At 40.1% G+C, this 25090-nt stretch overlaps 1 protein-coding gene across 1 annotated transcript in view; it reads left to right on the plus strand.

Annotated features, from left to right (window-relative positions):
- The window catches only part of TMTC3 (transmembrane O-mannosyltransferase targeting cadherins 3), a 119393-nt gene that overhangs the window by 30772 nt on the left and 63531 nt on the right, over positions 1-25090 (plus strand). Inside the window, exons 5-10 of the mRNA XM_089652422.1 lie at positions 7267-7366; positions 8709-8824; positions 10043-10215; positions 13719-13971; positions 18107-18255; positions 24048-24168. Coding sequence (XP_089508548.1) covers positions 7267-7366; positions 8709-8824; positions 10043-10215; positions 13719-13971; positions 18107-18255; positions 24048-24168 — 912 coding nt within the window. The remainder of the gene's footprint in view (positions 1-7266; positions 7367-8708; positions 8825-10042; positions 10216-13718; positions 13972-18106; positions 18256-24047; positions 24169-25090) is intronic.

Consider the following 25090-nt stretch of genomic DNA (forward strand, 5'->3'; position numbering starts at 1 on the left):
GTGTTTTTGTGCATTAAAATTCCATAAAGTGTATTTTTCCTAAAATCTTTGCGTTTGCAAAATTGCTTTGCAAATACTGTGTGACGTAAAAAAATTTAAACACCCACTGTTTTATTCTTTAGGGCCTCTGCTTTAAAAAAAAAATATATACCGTATGTTTTGCTCCATAAGATGCACCTGACCATAAGACGTACCTAGATTTTAGAGGAGGAAAACAAGAAAAAAAAATTCTGAACCAATGGACTGCAGACATAGTACAGGATATGACCAGAGACTGCCGACACAGTACAGGAGATGACCGTTGACTGCAGATCTTTGGGGGGGGGGGTAACTGAATTTGACAGGTACCCGTTCCCACTTCCATGGAGTGTGTCTTATGGAGCGAAAAATACGGTAATGTTTGGGGGTTCCAAGTAATTTTCTAGCAATAAAAAGTTTTTTCATGTGAACAAAGTGTCAGAAATGGCTTGGTCTTCAGGAGTGGGTGATGTGTGGCACAAGCTTCTAATGTTGGCCCTGAAATGCCAGGATAGTAGAAGCCCCCCTCCTCCAAATGACCCCATTTTGAAAAGTAAACACTCCAAGGTATTTGCTAAGAGGCATGGTGAGTGTTTTGCAGATCTCATATGTTGCCATGTTTTTGGAAAACGAAGAAAGAAATCAAAAATGTATTTTTTTTTTTTTTTTTCAAAACAGTGACAAAAATGCTATCTTTAAAATACTCACCATGCCTCTTATCAAATCCCTTGGGGTGTCTACTTTAAAAAAAGGGGTTATTTGGGGGGCGAGTTTGTACTATCCTGGTGTTTTAGGGCCTCTGAAACTGTGCTAGGTAGTGGGGAAGTGGTATGAGGAATGATGCCTTTTTGAAAGCCTGTAGGTGATCATTGGATTTTGGGGGCCTGTATGTAGCTAGGCTACCAAAAAGTTTCTTACATGTGGTATCCCCATACTCTGGAGAAGTAGGAGAATGTGTTTTGGGGTGTTAATCCACAAGCATGAGCTATATATCATTTAAGTGACAACTTTGTGTATGAAAAAAACATTGTCATTTACGAAAAATTTGTGACAAAAAATAAAATATTCCAGGGACTCAACATGCCTCTGCAAAATCCTTGGGTTGTCTACTTTCTAAAAAAGGAGTCATTTTTTTTGGGGGGGGGTGTTGTACTGTCTTAGTATTTTAGCACCTCAAGACGTGATAGGCAGTCAAAGTAAAAGCTGTGGAAATTCCACGGTCTCAGAAAATTAGAATATTGTGAAAAGGTGCAATATTCTAGGCTCAAAGTGTCCCACTCTAACCAGCTAATTAAGCCATAACCTGCAAAGGGTTCCTGTGCCTTTTTAAATGGTCTCTCAGTCTGGTTCAGCAGGAATCACAATCATGGGAAAGACTGCTGACCTGACAGTTGTGCAGAAAACCATCATTGACACCTTCCATAAGGAGGGAAAGCCTCAAAAGGTAATTGCAAAAGAGGTTGGATGTTCCCAAAGTGCTGTATCAAAGCACATTAATAGAAATTTGTATGGAAGAAAAAGGTGCACAAGCAGCAGGGATGACAGCAGCCTGGAGAGGATTGTCAGGAAAAGGCCATTCAAAAGTGTTGGGGACTTTCACAAGGAGTGGACTGAGGCTGGAGTCAGTGCATCAAGAGCCACCAGACACAGACGGATCCTGGACATGGGCTTCAAATGTCGTATTCCTCTTGTCAAGCCGGTCCTGAACAACATACAACATCAAAAGCATCTTACCTGGGATAAAGAAAAACAGACATGGTCTGTTGCTCAGTGGTCCAAAGTCCTCTTTTTTGATGAGAGCAACTTTTGCATCTCATTTGGAAACCAAGGACCCAGACTATGGAGGAAGAATGGAGAGGCACACACTGCAAGATGCTTCAAGTCCAGTGTGAAGTTTCCACAGTCTGTGTTGATTTGGGGAGCCATGTCATCTGCTGGTGTTGGTCCACTGTGCTTCATTAAGTCCAGGGTCAACGCAGCCGTCTACCAGGAGATTTTGGAGCACTTCATGCTTCCTTCCACAGACATGCTTTATGGGGATGCTGACTTCATTTTCCAGCAGGACTTGGCACCTGCCCACACTGCCAAAAGCACCAAAACGTGGTTCAATGACCGTGGGATTACTGTGCTTGATTAGCCAGCAAACTCGCCTGACCTGAACCCCATAGAGAATCTATGGGGCATTGCCAAGAGAAAGATGAGAGACATGAGACCTAACAATGCAGAAGAGCCTAAGGCCGCTATTGAAGCATCCTGGTCTTCCATAACACCTCAGCAGTGCCACAGGCTGATAGCTTCCATGCCATGCCGCAATGAGGCAGTAATTGCTGCAAAAGGGACCCAAACCAAGTACTGAGTACATATGCATGCTTATACTTTTCAGAGGTCCGATATTGTTCTATGTACAATCCTTGTTTTATTGATTGCATGTAATATTCTAATTTTCTGAGATTGTGGATTTGGGGTTTTCATGAGCTGTAAGCCACAATCATCACAATTATGACAAATCACGGCTTGAACTATCTTGCTTTGCATGTAATGAGTCTGTCTCATATATTAGTTTCACCTTTTAAGTTGCATTACTGAAATAAATGAACTTTTGCACGATATTCTAATTTTTCGAGTTTTACCTGTATACCATGGTTTGTAACTTTCACACAAACCAATTAATATATGTATTGGGATTTTTCTTACAAAGACATGTAGCAGAATACATTTTGGTCTTAATTTATGACTAACTTTGACTTTATTGGATATTTTTTATAACCAAAAGTGAAAAAAAAATTGTATTTTATTTTTTTCAAAATTTTCGGTATGTTTTTGTTGATAGCACAAAAAGTTAAAATAGCAGAGGTGATCAAATAATACCGAAAAAAAGCTCTATTTGTGTGAAAAAAGGACATAAATTTCATTTGGGTGCAGCATTGCACAACTGCACAATTTCCAGTTGAACTAGTTCAGTGCCGAACCGCAAAAATGGCCTGGTCATGAAGGGGGGGGGGTAAATCTTCTGGAGGGCAAGTGGTTAAGGTGCAACAGCGCCGAAAGGTGAAAATTGCCCTGGGCTGGAAGGGGGTAATATTGTCTGGTAGGCAAGTGGTCAAGGACAATTGTGTTAACATGGTGAAATCTGCCCGGTTTTAGTTTTTCAGCATGAAAAGGGAAAAGTGCATTTCCACCACCCCTCCACCACAACCCCACTGTTTACAATTGTTTACATACAACCAGCTTCACATACATTTGCTGTGCTCCTCTATTGCTTTGTCCTGCTGTTGGGAGCAAAGAAAGGCAGCCCTGTGTGTGAAGCCTTCCCGCCAAGCAATGGCTCCTCCGTTTATCCACTTCCCGACTGCCCTGTATTAGAAATACTGGCACATATGTGTGTGTATGTATGTGTATGATTTTTGCATTTCCGTTCGCAGCTGTCAATTACCGGGTCCCGGCCGGTGATTACTGAGGATCTCTGACAGGGAGGAGAACTGTTTTGTTGGCTAATCTGACTCTGTCAGCTCGGGCACACTGCTTTGGATGGCAGCCAGTGCACCAAGTCAGTCCCCCCCCAGTGTCAGAATGTCCGCCGCAGTCCCACTATAAGTCACTGATCGCCGCCATTGCTAGTAAGAAAAAAAAAAATTCCAGTATATATACCGCCATTTGTAAATGCTATAATTTTCACATAAACCAATTAATTTACACGTATTGGGATTTTTTTTTTTTTTTTTAGCAAAGACATGTAGCCAAGACATGACTTTTAAAATACAGACACTTACCTGTCCCTCGGTCCAACAGTATCCTCACCACCGCTGGCTTCACCATCCGTTTTCTCTCCCTGGCGCCGGCATCTTCAGTGTGGGCACCCAGATGTGATATCTTGTGGCTTCACAGCTGGGTGCCCACTGCACATGGGCGAGAAGCGCTGTGCTTTGTGAATAGCCTAGGCCAGGGGTAGGCAACCTGTGGCTCTGTCAGTTTTGTAATGTTGCAATGTCTCATGGGAAATGTAGTTCCACAACAGCTAGAGAGCTGCATGTTACCTACCCCTGGCCTAGGAGATCGCAGAATTGGGAGTGGGTACCTGTCAAATTCGTGTACCTGCTCCCCAAAGGTGCCAATCCTTAATGAAGAGCGGGGGGAAAAAGGCTAAAAGCCGAACTTCCCCTTTTGGGTGGGGCTCCATTTTTTTAAAGTAACGCAGCGCCATAACGCACAACATGGCCTGATCAGCAAGGGGGGTAAATCCTCAGGAGAGCAAGTGGTTAAAGAATGTGTTACCCCAACATTTCACATTCCTGATGTGTGTATTTTGTACCATGAACTTGTATTAAAAGTGTCCAGTTCTCGTATTTCTTCCTTTGTGTGAAATACCTGGTGATCCTGCCAGTCCCCCTGCTTTCCTATTAAAAGCTGACCACACTAGACATGAGGGCATATCCACCTCAGCTGGTCAGTTTCCTACCTGTGCTGGGAGAGATCAGACTTCTGCTGACCCCCTCCCCCCCCCCCCCCCCCCCGCACAGCCAGCCATTCACTGGGACAGTTAGCGTGCTGCTGCTGGTCTCCACCCCCAGCTCTCTTAGCCCTTTACAATGTTGAGAACAGAGATTGTGTGATCACGTCTAGAAAAGGAGAAACACATTTATAATATATAAATATATACAGTGTGTGTGGTGGTATTATTATTAAGGATTTATATAGTGCCAACAGTTTGCACAGCGCTTTACAAAATGAAGGTAGACATTAGTTACAATACAGTTTGGTATAAGAGGAAACAGAGGGCCCTGCTCGCTAAAGCTTACAATCGTGTGTGTGTGTATCTATGTATGTGTGTGTGTATGTGTGTGTGTGTGTATATATTTATTTATTTATTTGAAGCTTAATGGGCTGTTTTACAAGGTGAAGGTTCACATGTATTTTATACCCCAGTTGGGTGCTTATGTAGCAGTAAATTTGAAAGCTGGTTTATGTTGGAGGCAGCAAAACCCTTTATAAACGGTACAGCGAAACACTAGACGCCCAGGCTAATCCAAGGCCATAATAATGTGTTCACAACCTTTTCACCTGCTGTGTTTGTGTGTTTTGTTTTGTTTTGTTTTTTTTGTTCTATCACAAATCCTTTTTATCAGTTAAAAAAAAAAATTGAGAGGTTAAGCAATTATTTTCTTTCTTAGAAAGTTTACTGTTGTAGGCAACCCACAGGGAAAGACAAATGGTTTTTATTACCTTTTTGTTTACTCACTATATACAGTGATCTCATCTGTGCAACTGGTGAAACCTGCTGCATTTTGAGATTAGTAACAGTCTGGCTTTCATCCAGCTTCTTCCAGCTGTGTCCCTTTTGAGAGTAGAAAAAAAAAATTGTGAGGAAGATGCCACTGTTTTTTTTTTTTTTTTTTTTTTTTTTTTTCCTTCACTCTTTTGAGATCTCCATTTTAAACCCATGTTCTATACTGTTTTATGTCTGTCAGAAGAGTGTTGTTGTATGACACACTTCACCACATGGTGGCATCTGAAGACTTTCTCATTCTGCGAAATCATCCAGACTTGGTTCTTTCAAACTCCTAGCATTGCTATATGGTCAACTGCTATGTAAATACTTAATTATTTTTTATTCACTTTTTTTAATGGCAAGTATACAATTGGAAAGAGGCCTAGCAAAATGTGCGTGAAATCCTGCCACTGCATGAAAAATCATGTAGTAATCCACACTTGACTAAGACTGATGGTGAAACTTGTCTTTTACAAAGAAAAAAACCTTTGTGGGAAGGCTGTAATTATTATTATTACTATTATACAGTATTTATATAGCGCTAAAAGGTTTGCTCAGCGCTGTACATTGTAGTGGGGGACAGTACATGAGACAATACAGTAACAAAAGAGGAGGGGGTCAAGGGCCCTGCTCTTTTGAGCTTACAATCTAGTAGGGAAGGGATAGTGGTACAGGAGGAAGTGGCTGTGGGGGGTGGAGTGGTGGGAGGAGTGGAGGAGATCTGCTGTTAAGTGAGGGTGGGGTAGGCTTCCCTGAAGAGATGGGTTATCAGGGTGCGCCTAAAGTTGAGGAGGGTAGGTGACAGTCTGATGGATTGAGGTAGTGAGTTCCAGAGGATGGGAGAAGTCCTGCAGTCGGGCATGGGAGGTGGAGACCAGGGAGCTAGAAAGTAGGAGGTCTTGTGAGGAGCGAAGAGTACGGGTTGGGTGGTATTTGGGTACTGGGTCGGTGAGGTAGTTTGGGGCAGCGTTATGAATGGCTTTGTATGTCTGTGTTAGCAGTTTGAATTTAATGCGTTGGGCAATCGGGAGCCAGTGGCAGGAATGACAGAGGGGGGTGGCAGATGTGAAGATGTTGGTAAGGTGGATGAGTCTGGCCGCTGAGTTCAGGATAGACTAAAGCGGGGATAGTCTGTGATGACTGTAATTGAATCTTTCAGTTACCAACTCCCGCAGCAATGTCACTTATTGTGGAGAAGAGCCACATAGGCTTCTCTGCTCTGAAACTAGCATACCATTCCTTCTGATTGGAGGTTGGAAATGCTAGTTCTACCTTGTGCATGCTTCCTATAACAATTATTCATACATTTTGGAAGTTTTCATGATTGTTGAATCATTTGATTGATGTTCCATTTAAAAAGTCCCTGATCGCTCACTCATAGTGTAAGGTATACTAGCCCACCTGCACTGGCTCCCTCACTGCTTCCATCCTCCGTTGAGGCACTCGCCTCTTTGCCCTTATGGAACAGGGCTTCCTGTTGTAAGGAAGCCCCCATATAACTGTGCTGTGGATAGTGTGACCAATCACCATAATTTTCAACACTGAAGCTTGGCCAAGGACAACTTTTTTTTCAGCAGGGAGGCAGCTAGGAAGCACAGATGAGTGAACATTGAGTCACCAGCAGGGGCGGACTAACAACTCATGGGGCCCCCGGGCAATAGGGGATCATGGGGCCCCTGTGTCCTTGCCCAAACTCAAAAAAGCCTATGAAAAAGGTACCAGGGGTATCTCATGGGGCCCCCTACTGACCCCGGGCCCTCGGGCAGTGCCCGAGTTTCCAAATGCTCAGTACTCCCCTGGTCACCAGTTGCTTCAGTTTATTCAGAAAATATGTTGGTGCTATATTCTTAGCATATCTGTTTTTCAGTTTTTTTCTTCTGTTAGACACCTTGTTAAAGATCAGAAAGTTGTCATATATCAGCTCTTTTCCAGTTGTCTACGTAATAAAATGACAATGCCTGTTTATTGTGCTTTCCCCACAGGTTACAGGAGTTGTTGGTAGAGCTGAGCTTCTGTCCTCTATTTTCCTACTTGCTGCGTTTCTTTCCTATACCAAATCTAAGGGCCCAGACAATTCAATAGGTATGTATTAAAAATCTTTATTCAGTTACTTCACATGTGCAAGGAAATCTGGTATATACTCTAATTGCACTTGAAGCACAGATTTGCTTCATGTGCTCTGGGGGCATAGGCAGGAATGCCCCCTATCCTCTGTGATGGTGACCATGCACATGTAACGCAGGCACTTCTTCAGATTTCATCAGACACCAGCTGCAAAAATCTATTTCTTTGTCTACTTAGGTCTTTAGTATCACTGATGGGCCTGCCTTCACCATGGACCTGGGTAGTAACTATCTTGCACACTTGGTTGGATGCTGTTGCTAAAGAATACAATGGTGGTCATGCTGCAGTCTTTCTGCAGCTGAAAAAGAGTCCAACCCCATGGAGTTTTCTTAATTTTGTATGGGCATCTTTAGCCCATTCAATCAATCGTGGGCATCTTAGCCCATTCATTCAATCAATCAGTCAATCTTGTGCACTCATGCAATCAGTCAATCAGTCTTAGGGATTTTGGTTCAATCAATCAATCTTTGGCATCTTGTGCTAGAAACATACCTGCATACACCAGGGGCGGACTGATAATCATGGGGCCCCCAGGCAGTAGGGGATCATGGGGCCCCTGTGTTCTTGCCCAAACTCAAAAAAGCCTATGAAAAAGGTACCAGGGGCATCTCATGGGGCCCCCTACTGACCCCGGGCCCTCGGGCAGTGCCTCAGTTTCCAAATGGTCAGTCTGCCCCTGGCATACACACACCCACACAGATTGAACTGGATGGACTGATGTCTTTATTTAACCTCACCAACTATGTAACTGTGAATGAACAGAGAAGGGTTAGAACCTCTGTAAGGATTTTATAATTGTGTACCCACTGAGATGTTCGTTTACTTCTGGTTCTGTTGACACCCTTCACTTGGGTAGGAAATAGATTTGAACTTTCCCTGTTTAGACAAAGGCAACAATAAAAACCTTGACCATGTGATAAATCTTCTCGCCTTCATGGAAGTATTGCTTTAGTTATGTCTGTGCCCCCTTTGGAGAGACCCCCCCCCCCCCACTTCCTGTTCCATCTGACAGAAATTAAGGACAAATCTCCCAAAGGACGACACAGCATTAAATACCTGATGGAGGATTTAACACTTGCCAACTATACAGCTTTGCCTGCAGTTTAACTTTTATGTCAAATTGTACAAAAATGAGTAGTTTCTTTTCATATGTGATACATATAAACATACACATGTTTAATAACAAATGCTTGCCAGAGCTTTTGATTGATTTTTCTCATGTCTTTAGATCCTTTTTTTTTTTTTTTTCCCCCCCTTTTAACTGTAAACATTTGTGAAATGTTTCTGATTGTTTTTGCAGTTTGGACTCCGATTGCTGCTGCTGTGTTTCTTGTTGCGGTTGCAACTCTGTGTAAAGAGCAGGGAATAACTGTTGTTGGGATTTGTTGTGTCTATGAAGTCTTCATTGCACAAGGGGTAAGAATGCTTTGATTGTTTTTTAGGACCGTGCAACATGATGCCATGTGTAATTTGTTAAAGTGAACCTGTCCTAAGAGAAATAAAGCTTCATCTGAAAATGCTAGCAGCTAGACTCTTATGTTGACCCCCTGGCTTGACTCCAAAGTGGAACAAGTATGTAGATCAGAAAAGTCAAAAGTCTATATTTGCATTTTTTTCCTACCCAGTTGTTGGGAGAATTTAAAGCCAGAGAGTCAATATGAAAATTGTAAACTAACATTTCTATAAAGTGAGGTATCCAGTGACAGAATCCGTGTTTCTCTCATGAGATCTTTTAAAACTAATCATATGATAATATAGGATACGTAGGAAAAGTTTACTTAGATGCAATGGTAGAAATAGCCTATGCCATTGAGTCAAAAGAGAAAGAGGGAACTTTTATTTTAAATTTGGAAATAATTTACCCTATCACTGAATCTTATGTAAACAATCACTGCTGTCCGTAATCTTGAAGATGTTGAGTGTGTGCCCCCATACATGCTGTGTAGGTATGTAGGTTATGTTACTCCCAAAAAGAATTGGGTTTTCCATTCATTCAGCTTGCCTCTTCACACTACTCTAAGCAAACCAACAGACATTCCCTGACTATGTGAAATTTTAACATAATGTAGATGGAGCTCCTACAAGCACTATAGGACTTTTATGGCACACTAGGAACTGAATGTGAATAGCAGAGAAATACTGTGTGGTTCCTATACTATTCACATGCAGTTCTGTGCAGTGTGATTTCAGCCCCCCTTCATTTTGAATGGGGTGAAATCGCATCATAAAAAAAGGATGGTTTTTTCTTCCCTGAATACCAGAGGCCTTATAATGTTTAGAACTGTAGATGATGCTAAATGCAGGTAACCTTTACCTGAAGATTTTAAATATTCTGTGTAAATATATACAAAGCCAATGGAATGGAATCAGAAGTACATTTTAATAGTTTTTCCTTTTACATGGTGAACTTTAGCTCCTGCAACAGTTAGGACCATGGCTGTTAAACTGATAACTGGGTCCCAGCAATAGTGGGCCCAACTGGGGAATGGTGCTGTTTACAAGAAGTCTATGGTACTTAGATGATATGTTGCACTATTTTGCTTACTAATGCACCTCCAGAGATGATAAAGCTTAACCACGTTTAATGTGTGTGTGTTTTTTTTTTTTTTTTTTTTTTTCCTCTTGTGTTTTCAGTACACGTTACCTGTGTTGTGGGACACTGCTGTACAGATTTTGTTGGGTAAAGGTAGCATACCCTACTCCCTTCTTCAAACACTCCTTAAACTTGTTGTTCTGATGTTCAGCACACTGCTCCTTGTTGTAGTCCGTGTACAGGTCATACAGTCACAGCTTCCGGTCTTCACAAGGTGAGACTGACTTCTTATCTATCTATAGATTTTTAAGCAAATACGTTATAATTGTACATTATGGTAGTGCATTCTTACTGCATTTTTGTGTTACTGTATAGGGCGTTTAAGTGGCCCTCCAGAGGATTTACTCCTCCTTCCTGACCAGGCGATTTTTTGCAATACGGCGCTGCATTACTTTAACTGACATGAATTTTATTAAATTTATGTCCTTTTTTCCCTCAACTAGATATTTCTTTCTGTGGTATTTGATCACCTCTGCAGTTTTTATTTTTTGCGCTATAAACAAAAAAAGACCGACAATTTTGAAAAAAAACTCTGTTTTGTACTTTTTGCTATAAAACATATCCAGTAAAAAAATTTTAAAAATCACATTTCGTCAAATTTAGAACAAAATGTATTCTGCTACATGTCTTTACTAAAAAAAAAAAAAAAATACCAATACATGTAAATTATTTTGGTTTACATGAAAGTTATAGCATCTACAAAGAGCAGTATATATACTGGAATTTTTTTCATTGTTATTTTATACTAGTAATGATGGCTATCAGCGACTTATAGCGGAACTGCAGCAGGCATTCTGACACTGGGGCGGAACTGACTAACTGCCGCTAACATCCCAGTGACACTAATACAGTCAAAAGATTAACTGTGTGTTGTGTATGTGTTTTACTATGGAAACTTGCTGCTTTGTATTGCTCTGCTATGTCAGTGCTGACAAGGGAGAGATCTGTGTTTTACACACAGACATCTCCTCTTTCACGGTTTCTCTGCAATCACCGGGTGCCGGTGGGGAATCTCCGGCTGGGACCTGGTGATCGACAGCTGTAGCCGCTCGGGTAGGGCAGCATGTGCACGCCCCCTTCCCGGAAATGCAAAATCTTGTGTGTGTGATTTTTGCGCAGCCCTGTAGCAGTAGTTCTGCTATAGGGCAGTAGGGAACTGGTTAATAACAACAACCATGTTTTTTTTGTTTTTGTTTTTTGTATTGCTGTGCATGCTGTATGGGAGAATGAAATAACTGCCTAACACTGGACAGAAATTAGCTTAACAATATGCTGATGCCCCAAGCCTATGCACATGTGCTAACTAAATGGAACTATGTAGTGAGAATGGATAAATTAATGGCACAGAGACAATAACTGCATCTCTTGCTTTTCTCATCACTCTCCTCTATCAATTTAATGGCCTGCCGCTGGTTCTAATGCAGCTAATTGCTGTCTTCTAAATTTTTCTCCTGTGTGAATGATGACTACTGATTTGCAACTTTTAAGCTAACTTATCATGCTTTGAAAATCCTTTGTCACATATTAAATGCTTGTGTATACCCAATCTTTTATTTACAAATACAGAAACAAATATGAAACAACAGTTTAAAAATGTATAGACTTAATCTTTCTCTGCCTCCTTAACACATATATGCAGTGGCAGGGCAGGTGGGCCTTAACACCAGGCGCCATACTTATGAGAACAAAAGCAGACAAGGGCGCACTCTCATCGTACATTAATGGAGCAAAACAAATTGGCCACCAAAAATGACTCCAAGCCATTATAGTTTCCCTTTTAGGTAAACTGAGAAGACTTTCTGACAGCTGCATTTTTTGCTACTTGTCATTAGTAGTTTTCTGATTTCTACTTTCTTTCCAGTGTGGTGGGTTTTTTTTTTTTTCGTTTTGTGTTGTTTATTTAATATATATTCACTGCATTTATCACTAAATGCCAGTCTCCCTTATATGGGCCTAGATTTGTTTTTCTTGCAGTTGGTGAAAACAACGTATACTGTATGTTTTTTCACCTTACTATTGAAGCAAATAGCTAGTGGTGCTTTTACTAGCCCCCTGCAGTTGCTAAAGTCTACGTGTTGCATGGTAACTGCACAGAAAGTAGTGATATATACACTAACCACTCGTGGCCATGTGCAGAACTGCCATTTCAGGACAGTTCATATATTGCATTTAGGATTTTATAAGTAATTGATAACCATATCATAACTTTTAATTTTACTGTTCATTAATCAATATTTTCTATCTGTACAGAGACAGATAAAATTATATTATATACAGTACAGGACTGGTGTATTCCCTACAGTAAAAGAACATTTTCAGCGTCATTTATGCTATTGTTGATGTCAAGTAACATGATATATCAAATAAAACAAAAAGTAATGTGGCACTACTACCATATAAATCCTTCACATATTGACACACTGAATTTGCATAAATATAAGTGAAATAGTGCAAATGAGTGAACAAAGACCAAATCAACAATACATAAACCGTGATGGACAACAATGTAAAGTTACCTCACACAATAACACGTGTAACAAGTGCCAACCAACAGCTCCAATTAGGGACCAAGCTTAGGATGATAGTGCCCCAAATGATCCAAATGGATCTAATAGTGATCAACAGACAACATAAAAAGTCCAAAAAGGGGACTCCGCATAAATTTGTGCTGTAAAACCTCCCACCAGAACAAATTGTTCCAACCACACAAAAAAAAAATCACAAGTGCATTCCAAAAAACATATAATTAAGTCTAATCATGCAAAAAAAATTTTTTATTTTATATATAATCGCATAATACAACAGATAATATAGTGAAATATAGTAAAAAAGTCCCGTGAAGTGAAAAAACACTTATCAGCAATCAACAAAATAAAGGCCACATAAATTCTTTAAACACAAAATGATGATAGGTGTGCGAAGATATCCAAAATGGCTGAATTACCCGCTCACCTCCCTCTTGCGACCCACACAGGGTCAAAGAGTCTTTAGGATCACTAATACTTGGATCCTTAATACCCGGGACTCCTCCACAGCTCTCCACACTGGTCTCCCCTCAAGTACAGGCTAAAATACAGGCTCACAGGACAGCAGATCTCCTCTCCAGGCAATAAGATGGTAAATAGCCACTCAATCCCTCAGATCAGATCAGATCATCACTATATCTGTTGTATTATGCGTTTATATATCAAAAAAATGTTTTTTGCGTGATTAGACTTAATTATATGTTTTTGGAATGCACGTGTGATTTTTTTTTTTTTGTGTGGTTGGAACAATTTATTTGTTCTGATGGGAGGTTTTACAGCACGCATTTATGCTGAGTCCCCTTTTTGGACTTTTTATGTTGTCTGTTGATCACTATTAGATCCATTTGGATCATTTGGGGCACTATCATCCTAAACTTGGTTCCTAATTGGACCTGTTGGTCGGCACTTGTTATACGTGTTATTGTGTGAGGTAACTTTACACTGTTGTCCATCACGGTTTATGTATTGTTGATTTGGTCTTTGTTCACTCATTTGCACTATTTCACTTATATTTATGCAAATTCAGTGTGTCAATATGTGAAGGATTTATATGGTAGTAGCCATGTACTTGTCTATAGGTATATGACTGAATGTTGGCAACTTTACCTCTGTGATTAGCTGATAAGGTTTTAGTTAGGAGCGCAGGAGGTCTATCACATTTATGATATATCAAATACTGTTATATTTTTAGGTTTGATAATCCAGCGGCTGTCAGCTCAACACCTGCAAGACAGTTAACTTTTAATTACCTGCTCCCTGTAAATGCTTGGCTTCTCCTAAATCCATCTGAGCTGTGCTGTGATTGGACAATGGGGACTATTCCATTGGTTGAAAGTTTATTGGACATCAGGAACTTGGCTACCCTAGCATTTTTTATTCTCCTTGGCACTTTGGTGGTTTTCAGTATTAGATACTCAGGTGATTCATCCAAGACTGTGCTTATGGTAAGTTTCCTCTATAATGTAACTGCAGATGGTCCTTCTGTTTTGGTTGGTTCCAGTAATGTCTGCTCCTCCCCATTATTTACCAAATGTGTGCTCTTTGACCATCTGTTGGGTTTAGAAGGCGTGGAAATCTTTCATTCTTTTTGCAGTGATCCATAGGTTAAATAGGACAGTCAAAAACATTTTTTCCTAAAATGTAATGGTTTACCATTTCAAAATTTTCACCACAGTCCATGTGACTTTCAGTTATGTATTTGACTTTCCTTACCAAACTCCATGTTAAAGAGAAATCTAATTTGTATAAAGGTTACATTTATTTGAAAATTACCTTGTATTCTCTATTGTTACATTATATCTTTCTTGTTACAAAGATGTACAGTATGTATTTCCCATGCGCCCCAGCACCATCTAGTTGCAAAAATGTATTATTTTCCTACTGCCTATAACAAAGGTAAGTAGCCTAAATAGACTAAATGAGTCTTTATCCAATTTGAACAGAATAAATGTACATGCAGATTCACTGTACAAATGTCTATGCACATGTTATCATATAACATGTACTCGGGTTTCTCCAAATGAATGTTACATTCACCCGGTGAATGGCAACTTGTATATCAGAAAATAATATTTTGTATATGCATGGGTGGTATGTGCAACTTTTGCACGAATGCTGCCACATTTGCACAGCATTTTTTTTTCTTTCTTTATATAGACTCTAAAGTATGTTAATAATACATTTGGCCTCCTGTTTTGGTTCACCATATTTAGCCCATATTAACTTGTTTTGTCAATTACAGCTTTACAGTTTTTTTTTTTTTTTTTGTTTTTGTTTTTTTTGCAGTGAATCATTTTTCTGGCACTGTATAAGTACATGTATTTCTTTTCCTTTGCACTTTTGTCTGGCACTAGTAAACCTATAAAATCCAATAATATAAATGAGCACAGAATTTTAATATTAAAACAAATAGCTACATTTATGAAGACACTCTACATACATGTAAAAATAGAGATGTGTTCAAAATCTCCGGTTTAGATAATCTACTAGTGATATGGCTTGCTTTTCTTTACAAAGAGCATATTTACTAGACCGCTAGAAATACAACACAAGCTGCATCAACCTTGTAGTTTTTGTTTTTGTTTTTTGTTTCCTTGGATAATGTGGAGTGACGCTTTTATAGGTTAACTGTGCTATGTGTTTCTAAAATATTTCAAGACAAAGCAGCAAGTTTACTGCTGCCAACCCTCCTTCCCCAGGTGTTTTAAAGTGGCATTTAGCCCTCCTATCCTTTACAGCCAAGAAAACTGCCATCTTAGCCTCTGTCTGGTCTGCAGTTTCATGATGCTGTACATGTGAAGCTATCACACCAGCCATTTGATGCCTTGACAGTTCATTTGAGAGGGAAAGCAACTTCTCATTCATAAAATGCTTTGCATTTAACTGTTCGGGCAGCAGTCAAATTAGTGGATTTAGATGCACTTTAACTAGTTTAGGACACTGGGCGTACTACACATGGCTCAAAAGATTTCTGTAATGTGCATAACGCCACAGTGCATGTGTAGTACGTCCAATTCTTCTACCCTGCTGCTGCATTTCCTCCCTCCTAACTTGTGGGAAATTACCAGCTCTTGGGGCCCCATCCTTACCTGTGTATTTTTTAATTATTGTGCATTCAAACAAAATTCTTCTTGCTGCATCTTTCATGTGCTTTCATCAAAACACACACCGTGCATCCAGAAAGTATTCACAGCGCTTAACTTTTACCACATTTTGTTATGTTACAGCCTTAGTCCAAAATGGATTAAATTAATTTTTTTCCTCAACATTCCACAAACAATACCCCGTGTGAAATAAATTTTTGTTTTGCAATTTATTAAAAAAAAAAAGGAAAATAAACCCCATGTACATAAGTATTGAAAGCCTTTGCCATGACACTCAAAATTGAGCTCTGGTGCATCCTGTTCCCACCGATCATCCTTGAGATGTTTCCACAAATTGATTGGAGTCTCCCTGTGAGAAATTCAGTTGATTGGACATGATTAGGTAAGGCATAAACCTGTCTATATAAGGTCCCACAGTTAACTGCATGTCAGAGCACAAACCAAGCCATGAAGTCCAAGGAATTGTCCGAGACAGGATTTTATCAAGGCACAGATCTGGAGAAGGGTACAGAAAAATTTCTGCAGCATTGAAGGTCCCAATGAGCACAGTGGCCTCCATCATCCATAAATGAAAGACGTTTGGAACCACCAGGAATCTTCCTAGAGTGGGTCGCCCAGCCAAATGAGCGATCGAGGGAAAAATGCCTTAGCCAGGGAGGTAACCAAGCACCTGATGGTCACTCTGAAAGAGCTCCAGTGTTTCTCTGTGGAGAGAGGAGAACCTTCCATTTGAACAACCATCTCTGCAGCACTCCACCAATCAGGCCTGTATGGTAGAGTGGCCAGACGAAAGCCACTCCTCAGTAAATGGCAATAGGCAGCCCACCTGGAGTTTGCCAAAAGGCACTTGAGGGACTCTGACCATGATAAACAAAATTCTCTGGTCTGATGAAACAAAGATTAAACTCTTTGGCTTTATGCCAAGCGTCATGTCTGGAGGAAACCAGGCACCACTCACCACCTGGCCAATACCATCCCTACAGTGAAGCATGGTGGTGGCATCATGCTGTGGGGATTTTTTTTAGTAGCAGGAACTGGGAGACACTAGCCAGGATTGAAGGAAAGACGAATGCAGCAATGTACAGAGGCATACTTGATGAAAACCTGTTCCAGAGTGCTCTGGACCATAGACTGGGGTGGCGGTTCATCTTTCAACAGGACAACGATCCTAAGCACACAGCTCACATAACAAAAAAGTGGCTACGGGCCAACTCTGTGAATGTACTGAAGTGGCCCAGCCAGAGCCCAGACTTGAACCCAATTGAACATCTCTGGAGAGATCTGAAAATGGCTGTCTACCGACACTCCCCATCCAACCTGATGGAGCTTGAGAGGTACTGCAAAGAAGAATGGGAGAAATTGCCCAAAAATAGGTGTGCCAAGCTTGTAGCATTATACTCAAAACGACTTGAGGCTGTAATTGGTGCTAAAGGTGCTTCAACAAAGTATTAAGCAAAGGCTGTGATTTTTTTATTTTTAATAAATTGCAAAGATTTCAAAATTAACTTCTTTCACGTTGTCATTATGGGGTATTGTTTGTAGAATGTTGAGGAAAACAATGAATTTAATCCATTTTGGAATAAGGCTGTAACATAACAAAATGTGGCTAAAGTTAAGAGCTGTGAATACTTACTGGATGCACTGTATTCTATAGAGTTCAGTGGTAACACACCTAAAATGCATCGTACAGATGTGAACCAAACCTTATAATATAATCAGAAGTTGCTATGTACATACTGCTGCTATAAAAAAAAAAAAAAAAAGGATGTCTGCTGAAATGTTGATCATCTACTGTTAGGCCTTATTCACACCGGGCATGCAATACCATGTGACCGCGCAGGTGCCATGTTTTCACCTGCAAGGGGATGTACAGAACACCAAACAAGCAGGCCCATGGATGTCTATTGGGACACAGTGGCTGCATGGACAGAACCACTGTGTCTTAATATGACATCCATGCAGTGCTGTTCCATCTACACAGACATAGTTTGTGGTCCTGCACCCACAAAAATGTCCTATTGGGATACAGAAAAGGGAAGGTGATTATATGCCAAAGATACAGAACTGTTTGGAACATGTCGTGGTGTTTTTGTTTTTTTTTTGTTTGTTTTTTGTTTTATTTCTGTCTGTCCTCATTTTGGGGAGTTATTTGTTTACATTCTGCATGGTTATGGCTGAATAAAGTCAAGGACTGGCCCTCCCTCTCCCACTTTCCAAATCTTACTATTGTATATAGAGTATGCCCTTCATGTTTATATATAGCAAGGCATGGAAATGTGAGTTTTCTGCTTTCCATCTTCAAGTCAGTTTGGGCAATTTACTTCAAGTGTGGGAAACCAATTATATTGCTTCCATTTATGTCCTTGGAACATAGCTGTTTTTTGCAAGTCTGACGTGATATATGATAGGTCTGTTTTTTTGTTTTTTACTAACAAATTTTACAGTTTATTTCCCTTTTTTTTTTTTTTTCTCTCAGGGATTGTGCCTGCTGGTATTGCCTTTCATACCTGCCTCCAACCTCTTCTTCCCTGTTGGTTTTGTGGTCGCAGAGAGAGTATTATATGTTCCTAGTATGGGATTCTGCATGCTTGTTGCACATGGCTGGAAGAAATTAGCAAGCAAAAGGTGTGCAAAATGCGCTCCATTCTAATAGCTAAACCAATGTGCTATAAATCTCTTCTAAACACACTTTCTTAAGAAAGGATTAGTAGATTTGGTTACTATCATGAGAAAAGCTCAATATAAAATATCAGTCTTGAATGCTTCTTAAATTTACTTTCCATGTCACAACTCTTCTAGTTCTTATATTTCCTGCTATAGTGTTTTTACAGATTTACAGCACCTGTATTTTCAATTGTTCCTGCATGGCTTGTAACTGACACAGCTTTTCTTATATAAGTACCCTTTTATAGATGTGTGAATTGAAAATAACATGTTTTGCTCAGCAAAAATTCACTCAGCTCGGTTTCTTAGTCACTCAAATGGTTATACATTTTGTTGCTAAACAGTAATACTTATAATACATACTATACAGTGTGCATGACTGGTTGAGTATTTAAAGACTATACAAAAGGTAAATGTACATGTTACCTAAATAATTTGGTCATATATTAAATGTTTACCACAGTAAAAAAAATTGTTTATAAACTGGTACATAGACAGAACCCACCTGCTGATTGGACCTAGCCTAGGTCATAGTCTAATTGGATCTAGCCAGGGGTAAAACCTTTCTGCTGAGTAGATCTAGCCTAGGGCAGAACCCACTACTTGCTGAATAGATGTAGCCTGCATTGGAGTTTATTTGCTTAGTGATCTAGGCTGGGGCACATCCAAACCACCCTGCTGACTAATTCTAGCTTGGAGAAGAAGTTTCCTATTGAAAAGATCTAGCGTGGAGAAGAGCCCAACTGCTGAGTGGATTTGTGCTTGGCAGAGATTACCTGCTAAATGAATCTAGCCTGGGACAGAGCCTACCTGCTGAATCTGTCTGTTTTGGGACAGAGCCCTCTTCATGAATAAATCTAGCCTGAGTCTGGGCTTTCCAATAATCTAGCTTGGAGGAGAACATTCCTGCTGAATAAATCTAGCTCCCAAAAGCACTTACCTGCTGATCACATTTGGCCTGGAACAGAGCCCATCTGCTGAATGGATCTATCCTGAGACAGAGTTTATCTGCTGAATAGATGTAGCCTAGTGCAGAGCTTGCCTCCTGAGTGGGTCTCCGGGTAGGCCTGGGTCAGAGCTTTGTTGAATGTGTGTCCTCTTGTGGATATGGGTGTTTGAAGACTGCTGTTTAATACTGCCTGTAGGCGAGCCCATGCCACCCTATAGTGGGGGACAGTAAGCTGTAGATCGCAATCTACCAGTAGATTGTGGCCAGGCGACTGGTAGATCTCAGTCTGGGCTTGCTGACCTGCCATCCCAGAGCATCAAACAGAGTTCATTGCAGAGGGACTACTTGTTAAGTTGTAGTTGAAGTAGGGTGTAAGGGCTGCATAAACGGAGGCCTCTTCTATAGTGCTGGCTCCTGATCCATGTGGAGTGATACCAACTGCACTTCACCTCTTATCCCAGCTAGCGGTCTCCAGAGTAGTGCCAGCAGCATTAAAGAAGAAATCTTCAGGTCAGAATGAAGCGATACACTGGGCTTAATAGAATAGGGCTGCTTTCACACTGATATGCTGCAGTTTACCCACACAGCTGCAGTCAGTGTACCTGCAGTTTTCCTGTGCATTTGCTGCGCTTAGGCATAGACTTCTATTATATCCTGGGGGTTTGGTGCGGTTTCAGAAAGTGCACCACACTTGCAGGATATAATAGAAGTGTATTGCAAAGCACAGCTAACATAGCAAAGTTGCAGATGCTCTGCACTGCACACACTGTGCATCTAAAACCGCAGCACATCAGTGTGAAAGCAACTGTAATAGGGGGCTCAGGACAGTAAGGGTTCATTTTTACATCTGCAGTTTGGGATTGGTAAAACCCCATAGAAGCATGCATTTGCGGGGCACTTGCAGAGTGGCCCCATTTACTTGAATTAATTGGCAGGAGGTAGCACCCACCAAAAGCAACAGGAGGTTAAATTCCTGCTGGTGTGTGTGTGTGTGTGTGTGTGTGTGTGTGTGTGTGTGTGTGTGTGTGTGTGTGTGTGTGTGTGTGTGTGTGTGTGTGTGTGTGTGTGTGTGTGTGTGTGTGTGTGTGTGTGTGTGTGTGTGTGTGTGTGTGTGTGTGTGTGTGTGTGTGTGTGTGTGTGCGTGTGTGCGTGCGTACCTTTTGCTGCTGCCTCAGCTAAAGGGGGTAAGGATTGGCGGGGTAAATTTGTGACTGTTTGATACCCCCCCCCCCAACTGTACTTGTGAATGTGCCGTAAGGGTGCTGCTGCCAAATGCAATTAAGGGCTCATTCACAAGTGCACTGCTGCTTCTCTAAAAATCGATCTGTGTGTTTGACAGGTGGTGAGGAGGCAATACATTGCCTCCTCACCACCTGATTTAAACATGTGATTGCAGCACAGTAGTACAGCAAATAGAGGTTTAAAACCAGTGTGAGGAGTTGACACTGCCTGGTAATCTTTGACAACTTCCATGTTGTTCAGGTAGATCTCGACCTCTTTAAGGTTGCCTTCCCCTGCTCTATAGCATTCTGTCTAGCCACATGATTGTCTGCTCTTAGAGTAAGTTCACCATTTTAATTACTAAATGGAGCACACGTTTTAGCTTATGTTTAACATATTCCTCTTGACTTTTAGTAGTGGGCATCTTAGCAGCCACAGCACATAAGAACTTAACCATGGTGACCCTTTAGCTTTTTCAGTATAATAAATGACCACAGAATTATATGTGGATAGATTACCGGTCATTGGCTGAAAAGGCTAAAAGTCTTCAGCAGACAAACTCTGTTTCCTCCAGGCCAGCTGTATTATATAGAGCAACAAATTAAATCTGTACAGTTGTGTGTATAGAACTCACTACTTCTAATTAATATAAATTCGTTATCTCTTTGTAATTTGGTCTGAAGAGCAATAATGCATCCTGCCTGTTTTGTATCATAATGATATAGATAGTATAAACTAATTTCCTTTTTAGATTAAAAATTAATAACCCTGAAAGAATACTGAATGTAGCAGTGCAGTTAGCCACAAAGGCCAGAGATATCTGTGTCCTACAAAGCACTATGTTACATTACCTCTGCTAAACATTACCATGCCCATGATTTCTTTATAAAATATATTTTAAAGTAGGCTTTTTTTCTGCATTACTTTTCATAATGTATACTTTGGTTCTATCATTTGGTGTTGATGGTTTAGCTTTCAGTGGTAGTTGATGGTATAGAACCATGGTTTCTACGTTTGTATTTGTATTGGTGGGGCATCTGGGTTTGTTTTAAATACAAAGGCTTTGGATTATGTATAAAAGTTCACCAGATTACTGTTCCATTTATTTCTGTGCAAGTAACAAATCTGGTGTCTGTTCAGAATGACATTTCTCATCAGCTGTTCAAAAAGAATTGCAACTGACTGTGCCGTTTTTAAAGGATAAATTCACCTTTTCGGACAAAAATAATTAATGCACATTTTTTTTTGCAGGTAAAAAAATTAGCATTTATTATTTTTGTCCAAAGGAGCCTGTAAAGCATTGCACCAACTATTAGTAGATCACTGATGCCATGCAGGTCTCCTGCCGACCTGTCAGAATATTAGTTGCTAGTTGTTCGGGATGTACGGTCAAGCAGATATTCTGACCGGAAGCTTCCATGAACTACCACGGTTCTCCACAGTGCCGTGGTAGTTCATTGGAAACAACAAGCCAACAGCTGCTAAGGCTGCCGGGACTTGTAGGCACTCAAGTGACAATGAGTGGCATAGCCGTGTGGGCGGAGCCCCGTGCGACCATGCTGTTTTCAAATCTGACAGATACTACAGGGAGAAGTTTCCCCGTACGATCTCTGAGGGAGGGGGGACAGCGGCTGTGGCAATGGGAACATGTTACATGTTCCACCCTAAAAAAAAGGGGGAAACATGTTACATGTTCCAAAGGTGAACTTATCTTTTAAGTTTGAGTCAGAGGATATTCCTCTATTACCAGCACCTGCATAATCTGCTTTTGTAATTTATTTGATAGCCTTGGGATGCCTATAATCTTAGAAGGGAAACTCAAAGTGCAACAAATGCCTGAATGGTGCAGAGTACACCCCAGGATGCCATAGTTGCAAAAGAGCAACATTTTGCTTTTTTAAGCAGTTTTGGAACATTTCAGCTGTTGAAAATTTAAGTGAATTTAAAAAAAAAAAAAAAAAAAAAATTTGTTGCACATTTTCCTGTGTAGCAAATACATACTTTATATCAATTTTATATAGTTAAAGTGACACCAAACTATGGTTTTAAAAAGTTCCTTCCATTGCTTTCAGCTGCATTCAAATCTCCAAATTATTATTATTATTTTTTTTTTTCTGTGATTCGACTTCCTCTTATTGAATGGATACATTCTTTCTCCATGTTCACAATGTGTGTAGGAACATAGCCACCCCTATGGGGAACTATGGGACATGTAGTGTGCATAGAGTAGTGCCTATGACTGCAATTAACAAGCACTGCATTTTCCAAACAAACAGAAGTGAGGGGAAAAAGGAGAACATTCAGGAGTTCATGGAGGATGTTAGGAGGCAGAAAAACTCAATAAAAAATGTGTATGGATCATTTTAGAAAATAAGGATTATGTTTAGTATCACGTTAAGTTAGTGTAAAGTTTCCCTTTAAATGTCTTGTGGACTGTGATCTTTCTACCTCTCCTAACTACCTCAGAGAGTCTCACTGTTCAGGCTGAATTTCATTTAACGAATAAAAAAAAAAAAAAAAAAAAAAACCTTGAAATCCCAAGTGAGCTGGGCATGGCAGGTTGATGATGTTGAAAACTGGCACAGAGATCTTACCCTTGAGATTCCAAAGATATCGAAGAAGCTGGTGGGTGGAATGACCCTTAGGACTTTTTCACACTGCTGCCAAAAGGGGGCACATGGCTGGTGGCTATGACCCCCGAGGAGTGTTTTCTGAACAGGTCTAATTGCAGAGTTCAGGATGCAGGCATCTGTTTTCTACACAAGGAAGGAGGGAGAAATAAAGTAGGGTAATATCCATGCAGCTGTCATTCTGCCAACATGGACATAAGATCTATAAAAACAGACTGATCAAGCCTCATTGACCTCGTGCCTGTGATTTGCTTAAAAGCAAACAAAGCAATGGAACATGGTTGCTATGTGCATGAGTTTGCTGTGAAGTAATCCTTCTAGATGTTGTGGTAAATGGATCATATTCATCAATATCAACATATCATATCTTTTGGATGAATTTATAATAAGAAAACCAAAGCTTGGCATACACAAGAGATGGGCCATAGGTTTTGCGGTATGATGTTATTGTTGTTGGTCCTTTGGTCATTCTGTGGTGGTGAAGGAATGCACTATGCATGCCTTTTTAACCAGCATGGTTGATAAGTTGATAATAGTTATTTGTATGTGAATCTCTTCTTTTGACTTTTCTGTCAACATTGTATCTCTAAACAGACAGCAACTTACAGACACTTTGGATTGTACCCTTAAAAACTAGATCTACTTCTCATAGCACACTCAGAACAGAAGATCAGGGCCATTATTGTGATTCTGATTACACAATTCCCTATAGGTTTGTCTGTTTCCCATCATAATAATATAGAAATATCTGTTAATTACCGGTAACTGGCGTGCATTGTGTAATCACTTTCACAATATCAGTTTGTAATAACATTGCCCTACGGATCAGAGCATTACTACTTGGCATAGTGTTCATTCACAAAAACACATATTTATCTGCGTGTGTGGTATTAAGAAACTTTGTGCCATATTTTGTGCCTTCTTTTATTTGTATATTCCCTTGTTCTTAACAGTGGATTGAGAAAGATGTCCTGGATATTTTTAGCTCTGGTGCTCCTCACTCATGCTATGAAAACATTCAACAGGAACTGGGACTGGGAATCAGAATATACTTTGTTTATGTCCGCTTTGAAGGTAAAGTATTTCTTTTGAAGCATGCAAGATTTAAATAGCTTATCTCCTTGCAATTTTGGTAGCACTTACAACTGTCCCATTGCATTTTTCCTTGTAGAACTTGATAGCAAAGTTCATTGTTCTCAGTAATACTTATTACATGTAAAGTCATGACAGTTGTAACTGGCTTAAGTAAAAAGGTCAGTTATTTATGCAATGTGTATTTTTATATTGTGTTGCTGCATGTTATGACTAAATTGTGAGGTCAGGCTCTGATATCGGATGAGAAGGCCTGACTTGCAGTCTCCTCTTTAATTCGTCCCAAAGGTGTTCTATCAGGTTGAGATCAGAACTCTGTGCAGGCCAGTCAAGTTCCTCCATCCCAAACTTGCTCATCCATGGACCTTGCTTTGTACACTGGCATGCAGTCATACCCCGCGAGAATTCACTGAGCTCCTGAGAGGTGCCCATTTTTTTACAAATGTTTGTAGAAGCAGTCTGCATGCCTAGGTGCTTGATTTTATACACCTGTGGCCATGGAGGGGATTGGAATACCTGTACTGCCCCAATACTTTTGGCAATATAGTGTGTGTGTTTACAGTATATACGTGTGCGTGTATATGTATGTGTGTGTATGTGTGTGTGTGTATATATATATATATATATATATATATATATATATATATATATATATATATATATATATATATTTATTTTATTTTTTTTTTCAAAGTTTTGTTATATCTTAACACGAACAAAATACAGAATGTGTATCTTTCATTGTCTATTTTGCTGTCTGGTCAAAACATAGGTGTAGCAAATCGACCCTATAATGCATAGTTTACACTTTTATTCCTCTTGAGAGGGAAGAAAAGAAGTGCAGATACTGTAGATGCACAGACACCATTGATCTCAGGAGGAATAAAAGCTATCAGAAAATGTT

This window comes from Staurois parvus, unplaced genomic scaffold, assembly GCF_062004578.1.
Source record: "Staurois parvus isolate SC_StPar_1 unplaced genomic scaffold, SC_StPar_1.0 ptg000025l, whole genome shotgun sequence".
NCBI lineage: Eukaryota > Metazoa > Chordata > Amphibia > Anura > Ranidae > Staurois > Staurois parvus.